We start from the raw sequence: 21,758 nt of genomic DNA, 5'->3' as shown, positions 1-21,758 counted from the left end.
AAATGCTGGATACAATGCACAGGATGAAATGCTGATAATTAGGTGCACAGGTTTAGCAGAGAGTAACACCTGAGGAAAGTCTCTTACTGCAGATGGAAGTAGTGATCTGTGGCAGGAATCTGAAGCAGGCTGAAGGAATGAAGACTGAAGACTTGAACGATGAAAGGTACAACAGGGGATCCACTTGGAGACAGGAACACGGGAACCAGGCGCACTAATACACCAAGTGTGACTCGTTGTCCAAGGCGATGAGACTGAGCCAGGAACTGGAGTTTATACCCCTTGCTCAGTAATGATTGGATGTTGCATCTCTGTGAGAACACACCCCGCTGGATTGGGGGTTCAGATCAGCTGTGAGTTAGCTGGAGCTAATGATTCATCAGGAGAGTAATTCTGCAATGCACTGCTGATTGCTGGCTGGGCTCAGTAGTACACCGGGAGTAAATGCTGTTAACTAGAAGCACTTGTGTACTCCAGGCTGCTGGCTGAAACCAGTAGTTTACCAAATGATAGTACTGGTTGGGTGGAGCACAGTGAGCTGTAGGCTGCAGGAGACTGAAGACTGGAACTGCTGGGACCTGTAGTTCCACAGGTCCAATTCACAGGGGATACTCTGAAGACAGAGGACTGAAGCCAGGAGACGCCTGTTCACTGGAAGTGATGCAATGGAGAATACAGATTCCTGACAACCTCAATAAGATTGTGGCTGATCTGGCTACTGCTAAAATAGCTTGCCTACCTCGTACAGCTCCTTCCGCACAGAAGGCTAAAAGTACTTTCCCTCGGCCCTTTCGTACTCCAGGTAAAGCAAAAAGGTCAGGCGTACCCAAAGCAAGCTCGTGCTTCCAGGCCTGCCAAGCCCAGACCGAAGCGTGCCTGGGCCGCCCGTCAGCCAACTTCCTAAACTGACAAGCCGGCCGCATGATGGTGCGGGCCTCCCTCCTGGGGGATCCCAGGGTGGGGGGCCGACTTCTAGGTTTTACCCAGGAATGGTTAAAGACCACTTCGGATACCTGGGCGAGGGAAGTCGTTGCTCAAGGTTACGCCATACCCTTAAAGAATTGTCCCTCTCATCGATTTTGCCCGACAGATGTGCCTCTGGATCCGGCAAAAGCAAACACGTTGCACTCGGTGGTACATTCCCTCCTGTCCACAGGAGTGGTGGTACAGGTGCCTCTGACTCAGAGGGGCAAGGGGTTCTATTCACCGCTGTTTCTAGTCCCGAAATCGAACGGGTCCTCGCGGGCCATTCTCAATCTGAAGTCCTTGAACAAGCATGTGCGGATCTCCAAGTTCCGTATGGAAACGCTGCGCTCTATTGTTCTGGCCATGGAGCCTGGGGACTATATGGTCTCACTGGACATACAGGATGCCTACCTACATATTCCTATTGCGGTATCTCATCAGCAGTACCTGCGGTTTGCGGTGGGCAACCTTCATTACCAATTTCGGGTGTTACCCTTTGGTTTGACAACGGCTCAGCGAATTTTCACCAAAGTAATGGTCACACTCCGCCGTCAAGGGGTCAGGATACTACCATACCTTGACGATTTGTTGATCCTGGCGAGTTCCCCAGAAATTTTCCTGTGTCATCTCGATCTGACGGTCCAGTGCATGGCAGCCCACGGGTGGCTGATCAACTGGAAGAAATCCTCCCTGGTTTCAGCTCGGAGCATAGTACACCTGGGAGCGTTGTTGGACACTCACAACCAGCAATTGTTCTTGTCTCAGGAGAAAGTCCTGAAACTTCAGGGCAAGATCCGATGCTTCCTATCCTGTCCGCAAGTGTTAGGTCTCATGGTGTCGGCTTTCGACATGGTGGAGTATGCTCAATTCCATTCTCGCCCTCTACAGAAGTTGATGGCATGGCTCTTAAAGCTTCCGTCCTAAAGGCCAAGGGTTTTTCTGAGGTGGTCGTTCAAACTATGTTGAAGGCCCATAAGCCGGCTTCTGCTCGGATATACAATAGGGTCTGGAATGCTTACTTTACTTGGTGTGCGTCTCACAATCATGACGTTTTCCAGTTTAGTACGCCAAAATTGGCCTTTCTACAACAAGGCCTGGATTTGGGCCTCCGTCTGGCCTCTCTCAAGGTGCATATCTCTGCCTTGTCGGTTTGGTTTCAGAGAAAGATCGCTACCCTACCTGATGTCCATTCATTCACTCAGGGTGTGTTGAGGATTTAGCCTCCTTATGTGCCACATGTGGCCCCTTGGGATTTGTCGGTTGGTCTTGGAGGCCTTGAAAGAGTTTCCGTTTGAGCCTCTTACCTCTGCTGACCTTAAGTGGCTTTCCCTTAAGGTGTTGTTTTTGCTGGCTATTGCTTCAGCTAGAAGGGTCTCGGACTTGGGTGCCTTGTCTTATAAGTCTCCCTATTTGATTTTTCACCGTGACCGGGCGGTGCTTCAAACATGGCCCGGTTATTTACCCAAGGTAGTGTCTTCCTTCCACCTTAACCAGGAGATTGTGGTTCCGGCCTTTAATTCTCCTGAGTTGTCTTCCAAAGAGCGATCTTTGGATGTGGTACGGGCTCTCCGTATCTATGTGAAGAGAACTTCCTCCATTAGGAAATTCGATTCTCTTTTTGTGTTTGGTTTTCACAAATGTGGCTGGCCTGCTTTCAAGCAGACTCTGGCCAGATGGATTAGAATGGTGATTGCACATGCTTATGTACAGGCTGGTCGTCCGGTTCCTGCTACCGTCAAAGCCCATTCTACTCGGTCGGTTGGACCTTCTTGGGCGGCCCACCGTGGTGCGACCCTTGAACAATTGTGCAAGGCGGCTACGTGGTCCTCAGGGAACACGTTTATAAGGTTCTATGCCTTCGATACCGCCACTTCCCAGGATGCTTCCTTTGGACGTCGGGTTCTTGTGCCCGCTACAGTGCGTCCCCTCCCATGAGGAACTGCTTTAGGACATCCCCGATGTAATTCCTTGTGGAGCCCAGTGTACCCCGCAGTAGAAAACGAGATTTATGGTAAGAACTTACCGTTGTTAAATCTCTTTCTGCGAGGTACACTGGGCTCCACAAGGCGCCCACCCTGACGTACTTAGCTTTTTTAGGTTGGTATTGGCATAGCCGCTGACACCCTCTCCTGCGGTGAGTGTGTGGTGTAATTGGCTACGATCGGTTGTCGTCTCTGGTACCTGCTACTGCATTGGGCTGGTTAATGAAACTGAGCTCACTGGCATGGAGGCGGGGTTATAGAGGAGGCGGCGCTGTGCATCTTGGGAACAGTCAAAAGCTTTGAGCCTGTTGGTGTCTCGGATCAAGATCCTACTCTACACCCCGATGTAATTCCTTGTGGAGCCCAGTGTACCTCGCAGAAAGAGATTTAACAACTGTAAGTTCTTACCATAAATCTTATTTTATGAGCCAAAGGGTGGTATTATACACAGGTGCAGCGGTATATGCATGAGGGCATTATACACAGGTGCAGCGGTATATGCATGAGGGCATTATACACAGGTGCGGCAGTATATACATGTGGGCATTATACACAGGTGCTGCAGTATATACATGTGGGCATTATACACAGGTGCGGCGGTATATACATGTGGGCATTATACACAGGTGCGGCGGTATATACATGTGGGCATTATACACAGGAGCAGCGGTATATACATGTGGGCATTATACACAGGAGCAGCGGTATATACATGTGGGTATTATACACAGGAGCAGCGGTATATACATGTGGGTATTATACACAGGAGCAGCGGTATATACATGTGGGTATTATACACAGGAGCAGGGGTATATACATGTGGGTATTATACACAGGAGCAGCGGTATATACACATGTGAGTATTATACACAGGAGCAGCGGTATATACATGTGGGTATTCTACACAGGAGCAGTGGTATATACATGTGGGTATTATACACAGGAGCAGCTGTATATACATGTGGGTATTATACACAGGAGCAGCGGTATATACGTGTGGGTATTATACACAGGTGCAGCAATATATACATGTGGGCATTATACACAGGTGCAGCAGTATATACAGATGGGTCCACGGTTATCTTGGCTAGTTTGCTGCGCCTAGGCACAACATGGTTTATTAACATAAACCCTTCATCTATTGGTCAAGATAAACATGGACCCATCTGGACATGTGGGCATTATACACAGGTACAGCAGTATATACATGTGGGCATTATACACAGGTGCAGCAGTATATACATGTGAGCATTATACACAGGTGCAGCAGTATATACATGTGGGCATTATACACAGGTGCAGCAATATATACATGTGGGCATTATACACAGGTGCACAACTACTCACCCTCAGGCTAAATCACTCCACCCTTCTCCTCAGAGACAGATCACACACACTGCTCTGTATCACTCCGCCCCTCTCCTCAGAGACAGATCACACACACTGCTCTGTATCACTCCTCCTTCTCCTCAGAGACAGATCACACACACTGCTCTGTATCACTCCGCCCCTCTCCTCAGAGACAGATCACACACACTTCTCTGTATCACTCCGCCCCTCTCCTCAGAGACAGATCACACACACACTGCTCTGTATCCCTCCGCCCCTCTCCTCAGAGATAGATCACACACACACTGCTCTGTATCACTCCACCCATCTCCTCAGAGACAGATCACACACATTGCTCTGTATCACTCCGCCCCTCTCCTCAGAGATAGATCACACACATTGCTCTGTATCACTCCACCCATCTCCTCAGAGACAGATCACACACACTGCTCTGTATCACTCCGCCCCTCTCCTCAGAGACAGATCACACACATTGCTCTGTATCACTCCGCCCCTCTCCTCAGAGACAGATCACACACATAGTGTCTGTATCACTCCGCCCCTCTCCTCAGAGACAGATCACACACACACTGCTCTGTATCACTCCACCCCTCTCCTCAGAGACAGATCACACACACTGCTCTGTATCACTCCGCCCCTCTCCTCAGAGACAGATCACACACACTGCTCTGTATCATTCCTCCCTCTCCTAAGAGACAGATCACACACACTGCTCTGTATCACTCCGCCCCTCTCCTCAGAGATAGATCACACACACTGCTCTGTATCACTCCACCCATCTCCTCTGAGACAGATCGCACACACTGCTCTGTATCACTCCGTCCCTCTCCTCAGACAGATTACACACACTGCTCTGTATCCCTCCGCCCCTCTCCTCAGAGACAGATCACACACACTGCTCTGTATCTCTCCTCCTTCTCCTCAGAGACAGATCACACACACTGCTCTGTATCACTCCTCCCCTCTCCTCAGAGACAGATCACACACACTGCTCTGTATCACTCCACCCCTCTCCTCAGATACAGATCACACACACTGCTCTGTATCACTCCTCCCCTCTCCTCAGACACAGATCACACACATTGCTCTGTATCACCCCGCCCCTCTCCTCAGAGATAGATCACACACATTGCTCTGTATCACTCCACCCATCTCCTCAGAGACAGATCACACACATTGCTCTGTATCACTCCGCCCCTCTCCTCAGAGATAGATCACACACATTGCTCTGTATCACTCCACCCATCTCCTCAGAGACAGATCACACACACTGCTCTGTATCACTCCGCCCCTCTCCTCAGAGACAGATCACACACATTGCTCTGTATCACTCCGCCCCTCTCCTCAGAGACAGATCACACACATAGTGTCTGTATCACTCCGCCCCTCTCCTCAGAGACAGATCACACACACACTGCTCTGTATCACTCCACCCCTCTCCTCAGAGACAGATCACACACACTGCTCTGTATCACTCCGCCCCTCTCCTCAGAGACAGATCACACACACTGCTCTGTATCATTCCTCCCTCTCCTAAGAGACAGATCACACACACTGCTCTGTATCACTCCGCCCCTCTCCTCAGAGATAGATCACACACACTTCTCTGTATCACTCCGCCCCTCTCCTCAGAGACAGATCACACACACTGCTCTGTATCACTCCGCCCCTCTCCTCAGAGACCCATCACACACACTGCTCTGTATCCCTCCGCCCCTCTCCTCTGAGACAGATCGGACACACTGCTCTGTATCACTCCACCCATCTCCTCTGAGACAGATCGCACACACTGCTCTGTATCACTCCGTCCCTCTCCTCAGAGACAGATTACACACACTGCTCTGTATCCCTCCGCCCCTCTCCTCAGAGACAGATCACATACACTGCTCTGTATCCCTCCGCCCCTCTCCTCAGAGACAGATCACACACAATGCTCTGTATCTCTCCTCGTTCTCCTCAGAGACAGATCACACACACTGCTCTGTATCACTCCTCCCCTCTCCTCAGAGACAGATCACACACACTGCTCTGTATCACTCCACCCATCTCCTCAGAGATAGATCACACACAATGCTCTGTATCTCTCCTCCTTCTCCTCAGAGACAGATCACACACACTGCTCTGTATCACTCCTCCCCTCTCCTCAGATACAGATCACACACACTGCTCTGTATCACTCCTCCCCTCTCCTCAGAGACAGATCACACACACTGCCCTGTATCACTCCGCCCCTCTCCTCAGAGATAGATCACACACACTGCTCTGTATCACTCCACCCCTCTCCTCAAGACAGATCACACACACTGCTCTGTATCCCTCCACCCCTCTCCTCAGAGACAGATCACACACACTGCCCTGTATCACTCCGCCCCTCTCCTCAGAGACAGATCACACACACTGCTCTGTATTACTCCACCCCTCTCCTCAGAGATAGATCACACACATTGCTCTGTATCACTCCACCCATCTCCTCAGAGACAGATCACACACACTGCTCTGTATCACTCCGCCCCTCTCCTCAGAGACAGATCACACACACTGCTCTGTATTACTCCACCCCTCTCCTCAGAGACAGATCATACACACTGCTCTGTATCATTCCTCCCTCTCCTAAGAGACAGATCACACACATTGCTCTGTATCACTCTGCCCCTCTCCTCAGAGACAGATCACACACACTGCTCTGTATCCCCCCACCCCTCTCCTCAGAGACCGATCACACACACTGCTCTGTATCACTCCACCCCTCTCCTCAGAGACAGATTACACACACTGCTCTATATCACTCCACCCCTCTCCTCAGAGACAGATCACACACACTTCTCTGTATCCCTCCGCCCCTCTCCTCAGAGACAGATCACACACACTTCTCTGTATCCCTCCGCCCCTCTCCTCAGAGACGGATCACACACACTGCTCTGTATCACTCCTCCCCTCTCCTCATAGACAGATCACACATACACTGCTCTGTATCACTCTTCCCCTCTCCTCAGAGACAGATCACACACACACTGCTCTGTATCACTCCTCCCCTCTCCTCAGAGACAGATCACACACACACTGCTCTGTATCACTCCTCCCCTCTCCTCAGAGACAGATCACACACACTGCTCTGTATCACTCCACCCCTCTCCTCAGAGACAGATCACACACACTGCTCTGTATCATTCCTCCCTCTCCTAAGAGACAGATCACACACACTGCTCTGTATCACTCCGCCCCTCTCCTCAGAGATAGATCACACACACTTCTCTGTATCACTCCGCCCCTCTCCTCAGAGACAGATCACACACACTGCTCTGTATCACTCCGCCCCTCTCCTCAGAGACACATCACACACACTGCTCTGTATCCCTCCGCCCCTCTCCTCAGAGACGGATCACACACATTGCTCTGTATCACTCCACCCCTCTCCTCAGAGACAGATCACACACACTGCTCTGTATCACTCTTCCCCTCTCCTCAGAGACAGATCACACACACTGCTCTGTATCACTCCACCCCTCTCCTCAGAGATAGATCACACACATTGCTCTGTATCACTCCACCCATCTCCTCAGAGACAGATCACACACACTGCTCTGTATCACTCCACCCCTCTCCTCAGAGACAGATCACACACACACTGCTCTGTATCACTCTTCCCCTCTCCTCAGAGACAGATCACACACACTGCTCTGTATCACTCCTCCCCTCTCCTCAGAGACAGATCACACACACACTGCTCTGTATCACTCTTCCCCTCTCCTCAGAGACAGATCACACACACACTGCTCTGTATCATTCCTCCCTCTCCTAAGAGACAGATCACACACACTGCTCTGTATCACTCCACCCCTCTCCTCAGAGACAGATCACACACACACTGCTCTGTATCACTCTTCCCCTCTCCTCAGAGACAGATCACACACACACTGCTCTGTATCACTCCTCCCCTCTCCTCAGAGACAGATCACACACACTGCTCTGTATCACTCCACCCCTCTCCTCAGAGACAGATCACACACACACTGCTCTGTATCACTCCTCCCCTCTCCTCAGAGACGGATCACACACACACTGCTCTGTATCCCCCCACCCCTCTCCTCAGAGACAGATCACACACACTGCTCTGTATCCCTCCTCCCCTCTCCTCAGAGACACATCACACACACACTGCTCTGTATCACTCCGCCCCTCTCCTCAGAGACAGATCACACACACTGCTCTATATCACTCCGCCCCTCTCCTCAGAGACAGATCACACACACTGCTCTGTATCACTCCACCCCTCTCCTCAGAGACAGATCACACACACTGCTCTGTATCACTCCGTTCCTCTCCTCAGAGACAGATCACACACACTGCTCTGTATCACTCCACCCCTCTCCTCAGAGACAGATTACACACACTGCTCTGTATCACTCCACCCCTCTCCTCAGAGACAGATTACACACACTGCTCTGTATCACTCCACCCCTCTCCTCAGAGACAGATTACACACACTGCTCTGTATCACTCCTCCCCTCTCCTCAGAGACAGATCACACACACACTGCTCTGTATAACTCTTCCCCTCTCCTCAGAGACAGATCACACACACTGCTCTGTATCACTCCACCCCTCTCCTCAGAGATAGATCACACACATTGCTCTGTATCACTCCACCCATCTCCTCAGAGACAGATCACACACGCTGCTCTGTATCACTCCACCTCTCTCCTCAGAGACCCATCACACACACTGCTCTGTATCCCTCCGCCCCTCTCCTCTGAGACAGATCGGACACACTGCTCTGTATCACTCCACCCATCTCCTCTGAGACAGATCGCACACACTGCTCTGTATCACTCCGTCCCTCTCCTCAGAGACAGATTACACACACTGCTCTGTATCCCTCCGCCCCTCTCCTCAGAGACAGATCACATACACTGCTCTGTATCCCTCCGCCCCTCTCCTCAGAGACAGATCACACACAATGCTCTGTATCTCTCCTCGTTCTCCTCAGAGACAGATCACACACACTGCTCTGTATCACTCCTCCCCTCTCCTCAGAGACAGATCACACACACTGCTCTGTATCACTCCACCCATCTCCTCAGAGATAGATCACACACAATGCTCTGTATCTCTCCTCCTTCTCCTCAGAGACAGATCACACACACTGCTCTGTATCACTCCTCCCCTCTCCTCAGATACAGATCACACACACTGCTCTGTATCACTCCTCCCCTCTCCTCAGAGACAGATCACACACACTGCCCTGTATCACTCCGCCCCTCTCCTCAGAGATAGATCACACACACTGCTCTGTATCACTCCACCCCTCTCCTCAAGACAGATCACACACACTGCTCTGTATCCCTCCACCCCTCTCCTCAGAGACAGATCACACACACTGCCCTGTATCACTCCGCCCCTCTCCTCAGAGACAGATCACACACACTGCTCTGTATTACTCCACCCCTCTCCTCAGAGATAGATCACACACATTGCTCTGTATCACTCCACCCATCTCCTCAGAGACAGATCACACACACTGCTCTGTATCACTCCGCCCCTCTCCTCAGAGACAGATCACACACACTGCTCTGTATTACTCCACCCCTCTCCTCAGAGACAGATCATACACACTGCTCTGTATCATTCCTCCCTCTCCTAAGAGACAGATCACACACATTGCTCTGTATCACTCTGCCCCTCTCCTCAGAGACAGATCACACACACTGCTCTGTATCCCCCCACCCCTCTCCTCAGAGACCGATCACACACACTGCTCTGTATCACTCCACCCCTCTCCTCAGAGACAGATTACACACACTGCTCTATATCACTCCACCCCTCTCCTCAGAGACAGATCACACACACTTCTCTGTATCCCTCCGCCCCTCTCCTCAGAGACAGATCACACACACTTCTCTGTATCCCTCCGCCCCTCTCCTCAGAGACGGATCACACACACTGCTCTGTATCACTCCTCCCCTCTCCTCATAGACAGATCACACATACACTGCTCTGTATCACTCTTCCCCTCTCCTCAGAGACAGATCACACACACACTGCTCTGTATCACTCCTCCCCTCTCCTCAGAGACAGATCACACACACACTGCTCTGTATCACTCCTCCCCTCTCCTCAGAGACAGATCACACACACTGCTCTGTATCACTCCACCCCTCTCCTCAGAGACAGATCACACACACTGCTCTGTATCATTCCTCCCTCTCCTAAGAGACAGATCACACACACTGCTCTGTATCACTCCGCCCCTCTCCTCAGAGATAGATCACACACACCTCTCTGTATCACTCCGCCCCTCTCCTCAGAGACAGATCACACACACTGCTCTGTATCACTCCGCCCCTCTCCTCAGAGACACTTCACACACACTGCTCTGTATCCCTCCGCCCCTCTCCTCAGAGACGGATCACACACATTGCTCTGTATCACTCCACCCCTCTCCTCAGAGACAGATCACACACACTGCTCTGTATCACTCTTCCCCTCTCCTCAGAGACAGATCACACACACTGCTCTGTATCACTCCACCCCTCTCCTCAGAGATAGATCACACACATTGCTCTGTATCACTCCACCCATCTCCTCAGAGACAGATCACACACACTGCTCTGTATCACTCCACCCCTCTCCTCAGAGACAGATCACACACACACTGCTCTGTATCACTCTTCCCCTCTCCTCAGAGACAGATCACACACACTGCTCTGTATCACTCCTCCCCTCTCCTCAGAGACAGATCACACACACACTGCTCTGTATCACTCTTCCCCTCTCCTCAGAGACAGATCACACACACACTGCTCTGTATCATTCCTCCCTCTCCTAAGAGACAGATCACACACACTGCTCTGTATCACTCCACCCCTCTCCTCAGAGACAGATCACACACACACTGCTCTGTATCACTCTTCCCCTCTCCTCAGAGACAGATCACACACACACTGCTCTGTATCACTCCTCCCCTCTCCTCAGAGACAGATCACACACACTGCTCTGTATCACTCCACCCCTCTCCTCAGAGACAGATCACACACACACTGCTCTGTATCACTCCTCCCCTCTCCTCAGAGACGGATCACACACACACTGCTCTGTATCCCCCCACCCCTCTCCTCAGAGACAGATCACACACACTGCTCTGTATCCCTCCTCCCCTCTCCTCAGAGACACATCACACACACACTGCTCTGTATCACTCCGCCCCTCTCCTCAGAGACAGATCACACACACTGCTCTATATCACTCCGCCCCTCTCCTCAGAGACAGATCACACACACTGCTCTGTATCACTCCACCCCTCTCCTCAGAGACAGATCACACACACTGCTCTGTATCACTCCGTTCCTCTCCTCAGAGACAGATCACACACACTGCTCTGTATCACTCCACCCCTCTCCTCAGAGACAGATTACACACACTGCTCTGTATCACTCCACCCCTCTCCTCAGAGACAGATTACACACACTGCTCTGTATCACTCCACCCCTCTCCTCAGAGACAGATTACACACACTGCTCTGTATCACTCCTCCCCTCTCCTCAGAGACAGATCACACACACACTGCTCTGTATCACTCTTCCCCTCTCCTCAGAGACAGATCACACACACTGCTCTGTATCACTCCACCCCTCTCCTCAGAGATAGATCACACACATTGCTCTGTATCACTCCACCCATCTCCTCAGAGACAGATCACACACGCTGCTCTGTATCACTCCACCTCTCTCCTCAGAGACAGATCACACACACTGCTCTGTATCACTCTTCCCCTCTCCTCAGAGACAGATCACACACACTGCTCTGTATCACTCTTCCCCTCTCCTCAGAGACAGATCACACACACTGCTATGTATCACTCCTCCCCTCTCCTCAGAGACAGATCACACACACTGCTCTGTATCACTCCACCCCTCTCCTCAGAGACAGATCACACACACTGCTCTGTGTCACTCCGCCCCTCTCCTCTGAGACAGATCGCACACACTGCTCTGTATCACTCCACCCCTCTCCTCAGAGTCAGATCACACACATTGCTCTGTATCACTCCTCCCCTCTCCTCAGAGACAGATCACACACACACTGCTCTGTATCACTCCACCCCTCTCCTCAGAGACAGATCACACACACTGCTCTATATCACTCCGCCCCTCTCCTCAGAGACAGATCACACACACTGCTCTGTATCACTCCACCCCTCTCCTCAGAGTCAGATCACACACACTGCTCTGTATCACTCCGCCCCTCTCCTCTGAGACAGATCGCACACACTGCTTTGTATCACTCCACCCCTCTCCTCAGAGTCAGATCACACACACTGCTCTGTATCACTCCGCCCCTCTCCTCTGAGACAGATCGCACACACTGCTCTGTATCACTCCACCCCTCTCCTCAGAGACAGATCACACACACTGCTCTGTATCACACCGATTTTTAAACGAATTGACTGAGTCCGCCATTACAACCTTCTCTAGCATTGTATTCCATATTCATATTGCCTTTACAGTGAAGAATCCCTTCCTGCACGGAGTATGACATTTCCTCTCCTCAAGCCTTAGTGGGTGTCCGCGCGTTTTGTGTAGAGGTCTCGTAATAAACAAATGACCTGATAGCTCTGCATATTGGGGGTCATTCCGAGTTGTTCGCTCGTTGCCGATTTTCGCAACGGAGCGATTAAGGCAAAAATGCGCATGCGCATGGGCTAAGTATTTTAGCACAAAACTTAGTAGATTTACTCACGTCCGAACAAAGAATTTTCATCGTTGGAAGTGATCGGAGTGTGATTGACGGGAAGTGGGTGTTTCTGGGCGGAAACTGACCGTTTTCTGGGAGTGTGCGGAAAAATGCAGGCGTACCAGGATAAAACGCGGGAGTGTCTGGAGAAACGGGGGAGTGGCTGGCCGAACGCAGGGCGTGTTTGTGACGTCAAACCAGGAACGAAACGGGCTGAGCTGATCGCAGTGTAGGAGTAAGTCTCGAGCTACTCAGAAACTGCTAAGAATTTTCTATTCGCAATTCTGCTAAGCTAAGATACACTCCCAGAGGGCGGCGGCCTAGCGTGTGCAATACTGCTAAAATCTGCTAGCGAGAGAACAACTCGGAATGAGGGCCATTGCCCCTTTATATATTTGTAGATATTAATCATATCTCCTCTTAGTCGTCTCATTTCTAACCTAGTAAGCCTTTCCGCATAGTCCAGTGTCCCCAACCCCTTAATCAATTTGGTAGCTCGCCTCTGGACCTTTTCAAGTTCGAACCAGTCTCTTTTATAGTGTGGTGCCCAGAACTGTACACAATACTCAAGATGCGGTCACACCAATGATTTGTACGGGGGCAGGATTACACTCTCGTCCCTTGTCTCAATTCCCCTTTTAATGCATGCTAACGGGTTCAATATGGTATGCCGGCGGTCGGGCTCCCGGCGACCAGCATACCGGCGCCGGGAGCCCGACCGCCGGCTTACCGTCAGTGTGGCGAGCGCAAATGAGCTCCTTGCGGGCTCGCTGCGCTCGCCATGCTGCGGGCACGGCGGCGCGCTAAGCGCGCCACGCTATTTTATTCTCCCTCCAGGGGGGTCGTGGACCCTCGCGAGGGAGAATAAGTGTCGGTATGCCAGCTGTCGGGATTCCGGCGCCGGGATCCCGTCAGTCAGCATACTGAAGACCACCCATGCTAACACCTTATTTGCCTTTGTTGCTGCACTTTCTGTAATGCTGCAGAATCTAGTACAGGTTGAGTATCCCATATCCAAATATTCCGAAATACGGACTTGTTTGAGTGAGACAGAGATAGTGAAACCTTTGTTTTTTGATGGCTCAATGTACACAAACTTTGTTTAATACTCAAAGTTATTAAAAATATTGTATTAAATTACCTTCAGGCTGTTTGTATAAGGTGTATATGAAATATAAATGCATTCTGTGCTTATATTTAGGTCCCATCACCATAATATCATTATGGTATGCAATTATTCCAAAATACGGAAAAATCCCATATCCAAAATTCCTCTGGTCCCAAGCATTTTGGATAAGGGATACTCAACCTGTATCAGTGACACCCCAAATCCTTTTCTAATACCATTTCCCCCTATATGGGATGGCTTGCAGTGTTTACAAGGGTGTATTAGGGTATGCCGGTGGCCGGGCTTCCGGCGACCAGCATACCGGCGCCGGAATCCCGACCACCGGGATACCGACAGCTGGGCGAGCGCAAATGAGCCCCTTGCGGGTTCTCTGCGCTCGCCGCGCTGCGGGCACGGTGGTCGTGAACCCCCAAGAGGGAGAAAAGATGTCGGTATGTCGGCGGTCGGGATTCCGGCGCCGGTATGCTGGTCGTCGGGAGCCCGGCCGCCGGCAAACAGAAGTAAACAGGGTGGTCAACTAGTGATGAGCTGGTTCGGTTCCTCGGAAACCGAACCCACCGAACTTCACCCATTTTACACGGGTCCGAGGCATACTCGGATTCTCCCGTATGGCTCGGTTAATCCGAGCGCGCCCGAACGTCATCATCCCGCTGTCGGATTCTCGCGAGATTCGGATTCTATATAAGCAGCCGCGCGTCGCCGCCATTTTCACTCGTGCATTGGAAATGTTAGGGAGAGGACGTGGCTGGCGTCCTCTCCGTTTATTAATCTTGAATTCTTGATGCAAAAATATTTGTGCTTATTGCTTAATAGAGGGGACTGGGGAGCAGCTGTATTATATAGGAGGAGTACAGTGCAGAGTTTTGCTGACCAGTGACCACCAGTATATATAGCAGTACGGTACGGAAGGCCACTGCTCTACCTACCTCTGTGTCGTCAAGTATACTATCCATCTAGATTCTATACCTGTGGTGCATTTTAGTTTTGCAGTTTGCTGACAGTGACCACCAGTATATATAGCAGTACGGTACGGAAGGCCACTGCTCTACCTACCTCTGTGTCGTCAAGTATACTATCCATCCATACCTGTGGTGCATTTCAGTTATGCGCAGTATATATAGTAGTAGACCATTGCTATTGATACTGGCATATAATTCCACACATTAAAAAATGGAGAACAAAAATGCGGAGGGTAAAATAGGGAAAGATCAAGATCCACTTCCACCTCGTGCTGAAGCTGCTGCCACTAGTCATGGCCGAGACGATGAAATGCCATCAACGTCGTCTGCCAAGGCCGATGCCCAATGTCATAGTAGAGAGCATGTAAAATCCAAAAAACAAAAGTTCAGTAAAATGACCCAAAAATCAAAATTAAAAGCGTCTGAGGAGAAGCGTAAACTTGCCAATATGCCATTTATGACACGGAGTGGCAAGGAACGGCTGAGGCCCTGGCCTATGTTCATGGATAGTGGTTCAGCTTCACATGAGGATGGAAGCACTCATCCTCTCGCTAGAAAACTGCAGTGCCACTCCTAGATGGGCCAGGTGTGTCGCTTAGCTTAGTCACTCAGCGACCTTGGTGCGCCTCTTTTTTTCTTTGCATCATGTGCTGTTTGGGGACTATTTTTTTGAAGTGCCATCCTGCCTGACACTGCAGTGCCACTCCTAGATGGGCCAGGTGTTTGTGTCGGCCACTTGTGTCGCTTAGCTTAGTCACACAGCGACCTTGGTGCGCCTCTTTTTTTCTTTGCATCATGTGCTGTTTGGGGACTATTTTTTTGAAGTGCCATCCTGTCTGACACTGCAGTGCCACTCCTAGATGGGCCAGGTGTTTGTGTCGGCCACTTGTGTCGCTCAGCTTAGTCACACAGCGACCTTGGTGCGCCTCTTTTTATTCCTACATGTCTGTAAGTTAATGTATGGACTGTTTTGAAATCACAATGGATCTGAAACCCATCCCAGACGACTGCGGACTTATTGGATAGCGCTAGTTGCCCCAAGCATCGCCATCTTTCTGCTGACCTATACCACTGTTTATGAGCCTGTCCCTTATCTAGACATTTTTGACTGTCAGTCTGGAGATTTTCCTGTACCCACTTCGTTACCTACATTCCCCTTTCCCTGAATGGGCACTTTTTGGACTTTTGCCACCTGGCGTTAAGCTAGGTACACATTAGCAGACCAGCAAACAATGCAATGTCGTCAACTATTTCCCTTTAATTCCCAAACAAACGATATAGGGTCTGATTCAGAGTTGATCGCAGCCACAAACCTGCTAGCAGGTTATTCCCTGGTTATTCAGTGGCACGTCCGTTCCGGGAGGGTGGATCAGATGGGGGTGTCTGTGATGCTGCGCATGTCTGTGCTAGGCATAATTATTATTCGTTTTTTAAGACAGCGGGAGATGTATCAAGGCTTGGAGAGAGATAAAATTTGAGAGAGATAAAGTACCAACCAATCAGCCTGTAACATGGCAGTTAGGAGCTGATTGGTTGGTACTTTATCTCTCTCCAAGCTTTCATAAATCTCACCAACATTTAATTAAATAATCAAATAATTACAGTTTTCTCCAAGAAGACAGTAAATGACACAAAAAGTGGAAAATGTGGGCGGAGCATCAGCAAGATGCGTATCCGGGACTGATAACCGGGGACACTGGAACTAGCCATGTATGATTGTCAAATCAATTAAAAAACATATTAAATGAAACAAAGTCAGACAGATTCTGCCATGCTGGAGGAATAGTATACCCTTCAGACATTGGCAAACACCCGGGAGTTTCATCACCAGGTTTCTGCTTATGTCTGAAGGGATCACACCCTGCAATCAACCACGGTTATTCCCGGCATAGGCAAACGCAGGGGGGGCACATGTCCTGGGTAGAAGCTTCTTCTGCTTCTGAGGCCTCAATCAGTGCAATGGACCAGAGAGTAGCTAGCAGGAAGAAGAGACAGGAGCCTTACCATGAGGTGGGAGAATGTGTGCTTAGAAAGTGCAGTACTGGTTGTATTATGTTTGTGTATTTATTTATTGTGGCATGTTTAACCTTTTCCTGACCACTTGCTTATATTATTTATATTAAATATGTTTGATACAGCCTATACTATAGACCATCTATAGTGTTAAATATGAAGTGTATTCCATGTTCCGCAGAGTGGGAGACAGTGGATTGCATTTGGAAACCCCTCTCTAGAAATCCTGCGTTTGCCACTGCCCGGTACATGCAGCCTAGACCCAGGTCGCACGAGAAGGAGCTGATTGGCTGTTCTGAGATTTACACTGTTCTCCTACAGCCCTGGCTGTTATACCCGGCACTGGCTGTAGCACTGGCTGGTATACCCGGCACTGGCTGTTGCACTGACTGTTATACCCGGCACTGGCTGTAGCACTGGCTGTTATTTCCTGTACTGGCTGTAGCACCGGCTGTTGTACCCGGCATTGGCTGTTATACCCGGCACTGACTGTAGCACTGGCTGTTATATCCGACATTGGCTGTTATACCCGGCACTGGCTGTAGCACTGGCTGTTATACCCGGCACTGGATGTAGCACTGGCTGTTATACCCGGCACTGGCTGTAGCACTGGCTGTTATACCCGGCACTGGCTGTACCACTGGCTGTTATACCTGGCACTGGCTGTTGCACTAACTGTTATACCTGGCACTGGCTGTTGCACTAACTGTTATACCCGGCACTGGCTGTACCACTGGCTGTTATACCTGGCACTGGCTGTTGCACTAACTGTTATACTTGGCACTGGCTGTAGCACTGGCTGTTGTACCGGCACTGGCTGTAGCACTGGCTTTTATACCTGGCACTGTCTGTTATACCCGGCACTGGCTGTAGCACTGGCCTTTATACTTATTCGGCTGTAGCACTGGCTGTTATACCCGGCACTGGCTGTTGCACTAACTGTTATACCCGGCACTGGCTGTAGCACTGGCTTTTATACCTGGCACTGGCTGTTATACCCGGCACTGGCTGTAGCACTGACCTTTATACTTATTCGGCTGTAGCACTGGCTGTTATACCCGGCACTGGCTGTTGCACTAACTGTTATACCCGGCACTGGCTGTAGCACTGGCTATTATACTCGGCACTGGCTGTAGCACTGGCTGTTATACCCGGCACTGGCTGTTATACTCGGCACTGGCTGTAGCACTGGCTGTTATACCCGGCACTGGCCGTAGCACTGGCTGTTATACCTGGCACTGGCTGTTATACCCGGCACTGGCTGTAGCACTGGCCTTTATACTTATTCGACTGTAGCACTGGCTGTTATACCCGGCACTGGCTGTTGTACCCGGCACTGGCTGTAGCACTGGCTATTATACCTGGCACTGGCTATTATACCTGGCACTGACTGTTATACCCGGCAGCTGCAGCCTCAGACAGGGCATCACTGCGGTTTGTTGTGGATAGAGGACATTAAATCTAGGTAATTTTTTTTTCTTTTCTCTAGGTCAGAAAGTCGCGCAGGTGCCGGGAGTGAGAAGTATACATGAGATCCATATCTGGGAGCTCGCCAGTGGAAAGAACATTGCAACTCTTCATGTTAAGTTCCATTTCCTGTCAGACTACATGGCAGCCAATCGCGACATCCGTAACATCTTCCATGCGGAGGGAGTTCACGCGGTGACTCTTCAGGCCGAGTTTACAGATGAGAAGGACGTGTCCTTAGCGTGCGACGCACCCTGCATCTCCAAGAAGTGCGACCCAAACCTCTGCTGCAGCCAGGAGCTGATCCCGTTCACTGAATCCAACGGTCACGCCCTGAAGAAGGGCAAATCCTCCCAGGTATGGTACAGAAGTAATGAGCTGGACACTGGGGTCCAGATTACTATTGGCTCCCGGGACGCAGGACCTCCTGAAGGAAAGGAAGTTGCAAATGGTTTAATTTCAGAAATGGAGGCACTAAGTTCCAGATCCACTCGGTTGTAACCTGCTGACATGAGGCTGTGACCGGCCATTTACACGAGGACCGAATGCCTTACGCAGTGCAAGCTGTCTCCTCGTGCTTGTGACACACTTGTCCTATGTAAGACAGTAACTGGCAAAGCCGACACGATGGATGTATAGATAATACAACATGATAAATGCACATATGAAGAACAAATGACAGCGCACAAATATATGATCAAAGACTTCACTGCATTGTGTTATAGTGTATACAGCTGAGACTGGACATTTTCCCCCTAGGCCGTGCACTGGTCTCACACCTGTATACACGTCTGTTGGGGGCTCATTAATGTTACAGGATGGGTCTTAGATTTGTCCAATGTCACCGGAACTGTAACATATCGGAAACCGTTATCGTCTAGCGACACCTAACACTTCCTTTGTTTTACATTGTGTAACATTTGCTGTTATAGAGAGAAATGTGTCTTCCTCAGGTGTCACGTTAGGGACCTTTATTTCACATAGTGCAGGTTCCGCTTAATGCTGAAAATATTCAAATGACGACCATCTCTGGGCAAATCGGTTTATTATCTGGGCAACCTCGGACTCTTTTTTGCAACGTCATTCAGAATTCCAGCTCGTTTGATCCGTTAGTTGTCCGGCTTTATAGTTTGGATTTTCCTAGAAATTAGACCATCCCAGCAATGTGTCCCTATGTGCACTGTACTGATTTACACTGCACTTGTTCTACTTATATATTACAGGTTTTCTGTGTAAATATATATTTTTATGTCTTTTGTCTTCAGAACTCAGGTTTTTGTTACTAATTAATTTCTGTCCTTTGTTCTCCACATTCAATCTGTCTCATGTTACATACATCTAAGAAACATCCGGAATACAACCAAACGTTACACAAGACACAGCAAATACTCTAATCCACAGGTTCTCAAACTCGGTCCTCAGGACCCCACACAGTGCATGTTTTGCAGGTCTCCTCACAGAATCGCAAGTGAAATGATTAGCTCCACCTGTAGACCTTTTAAAATGTGTCAGTGAGTAATTAATTCACCTGTGCACCTGCTGGGTTACCTGCAAAACATGCACTGTGTGGGGTCCTGAGGACCGAGCTTGAGAACCTGTGCTCTAATCCATGCTCTCATTATCTCCCGCATTGATTATTGTAATAGTCTCCTGACCGGTCTTCCCAAATATAGGCTCTCACCACTACAATCCATTCTGAATGCAGCTGCGAGGCTAATCTTCCTCGCTAGACGTTCATCGTCTGCAGATCCGCTCTGTCAGTCCCTCCATTGGTTACCGGTATTCTACCGTATTCAATATAAAATACTTTTACTCACATACAAGGCCATTAACCAAACTACACCAACATACATCTCTTCACTTATCTCATAATATCTCCCAACCCGACCTCTCCGCTCTGCACAAGATCTACGTCTCTCATCCACACTCGCTCCCAAGCACGATTACAGGACTTTCTCCAGGCTGCACCCACTCTGTGGAATGCCCTCCCACGCACAATAAGACTCTCCTCTAGTCTCCAAACCTTCAAGTGTTCCCTGAAAACTCATCTCTTCAGGCAGCTTATCACATTCCAGAACCGGCCACATAACTTTCATAAGTTTTCCTATCCGATTATATCCCCTCTGTACAGTCCACACACATCCTCACATATCTTCTTTCTTTACTTTTTCTTCCTCTTACCCTGGTTCATCATTGCTGTGATGTGATAACAGGCAGCCCACCTAGAACCTCTGCAATCTGATGGACAACTATGTAATAGATAGCACCCATCCTTATCTATTAATGCCTCTTTCCCTATAGAGTGTAAGCTTGTGAGCAGGGCCCTCCTACCTCTGTGACTGTTTGTTGTTATCCAGTTTTGTTTTATCATTGTGTCCAATTGTAAAGCGCACTGGAATTTGCTGCGCTATGTAAGAAACTGTTAATAAATAAAATAAATAGTCTCCAAACCTTCAAGCGTTCCCTGAAAACTCACCTCTTCAGGCAGCCTATCACATCCCAGAACCACCCACATCACCTTCATAAACCTTCCTATCCAATTATGGGGGTAATTCTGAGTTGATCGCAGCAGGAACTTTGTTAGCAGTTGGGCAAAACCATGTGCACTGCAGGGGAGGCAGATGTAACATGTGCAGAGAGAGTTAGATTTGGGTGGGGTGTGTTCAATCTGCAATCTAAATTGCAGTGTAAAAAATAAAGCAGCCAGTATTTACCCTGCACAGAAACAAAATAACCCACCCAAATCTAACTCTCTCTGCACATGTTACATCTGCCCCCCCCTGCAGTGCACATGGTTTTGGCCAACTGCTAAAAAAATTCCTGCTGCGATCAACTCAGAATTACCCCCAATATCCCCACTGCACCATCCACACATAGCCTCATATGTCTTCTCTTTCTTCACTCTCCCTTCCTCCTGACCCCGGTCCATCATCACTGTGTGACCATATCGTACAGCCCACCTAGAACCTCTGCAATCTGGTTGACCATTATACAATAGATAGCACCTATCCTTGTGTATCAATACCTACCTCGCTATATAGTGTAAGCCTGCGAGCAGGGCCCTCCTACCTTTATGTCTGTCTGTGATTATCCAGTTTTGTTCTATTACTGTTGTTTCCAGTTGTAAAGAATATGCTGCGCTATATTAGAAACTGTTCATGAA

General features: G+C 49.7%; 1 protein-coding gene across 1 annotated transcript in view; it reads left to right on the top strand.

Moving 5' to 3' along the window:
- The window catches only part of LOC134910750 (calcium/manganese antiporter SLC30A10-like), a 57,319-nt gene extending 36,267 nt beyond the window's left edge, over positions 1 to 21,052 (top strand). Inside the window, exon 4 of the mRNA XM_063919125.1 lies at positions 18,618 to 21,052. Coding sequence (XP_063775195.1) covers positions 18,618 to 19,096 — 479 coding nt within the window. The 3' untranslated portion in view covers positions 19,097 to 21,052. The remainder of the gene's footprint in view (positions 1 to 18,617) is intronic.
- The last annotated feature ends 706 nt before the right edge of the window (positions 21,053 to 21,758 follow it).

This window comes from Pseudophryne corroboree, chromosome 4 (assembly GCF_028390025.1).
Source record: "Pseudophryne corroboree isolate aPseCor3 chromosome 4, aPseCor3.hap2, whole genome shotgun sequence".
NCBI lineage: Eukaryota > Metazoa > Chordata > Amphibia > Anura > Myobatrachidae > Pseudophryne > Pseudophryne corroboree.
The sequence above is the reverse complement of the archived record's forward strand: the minus strand, read 5'-3'. Positions and strand labels throughout refer to the sequence as shown.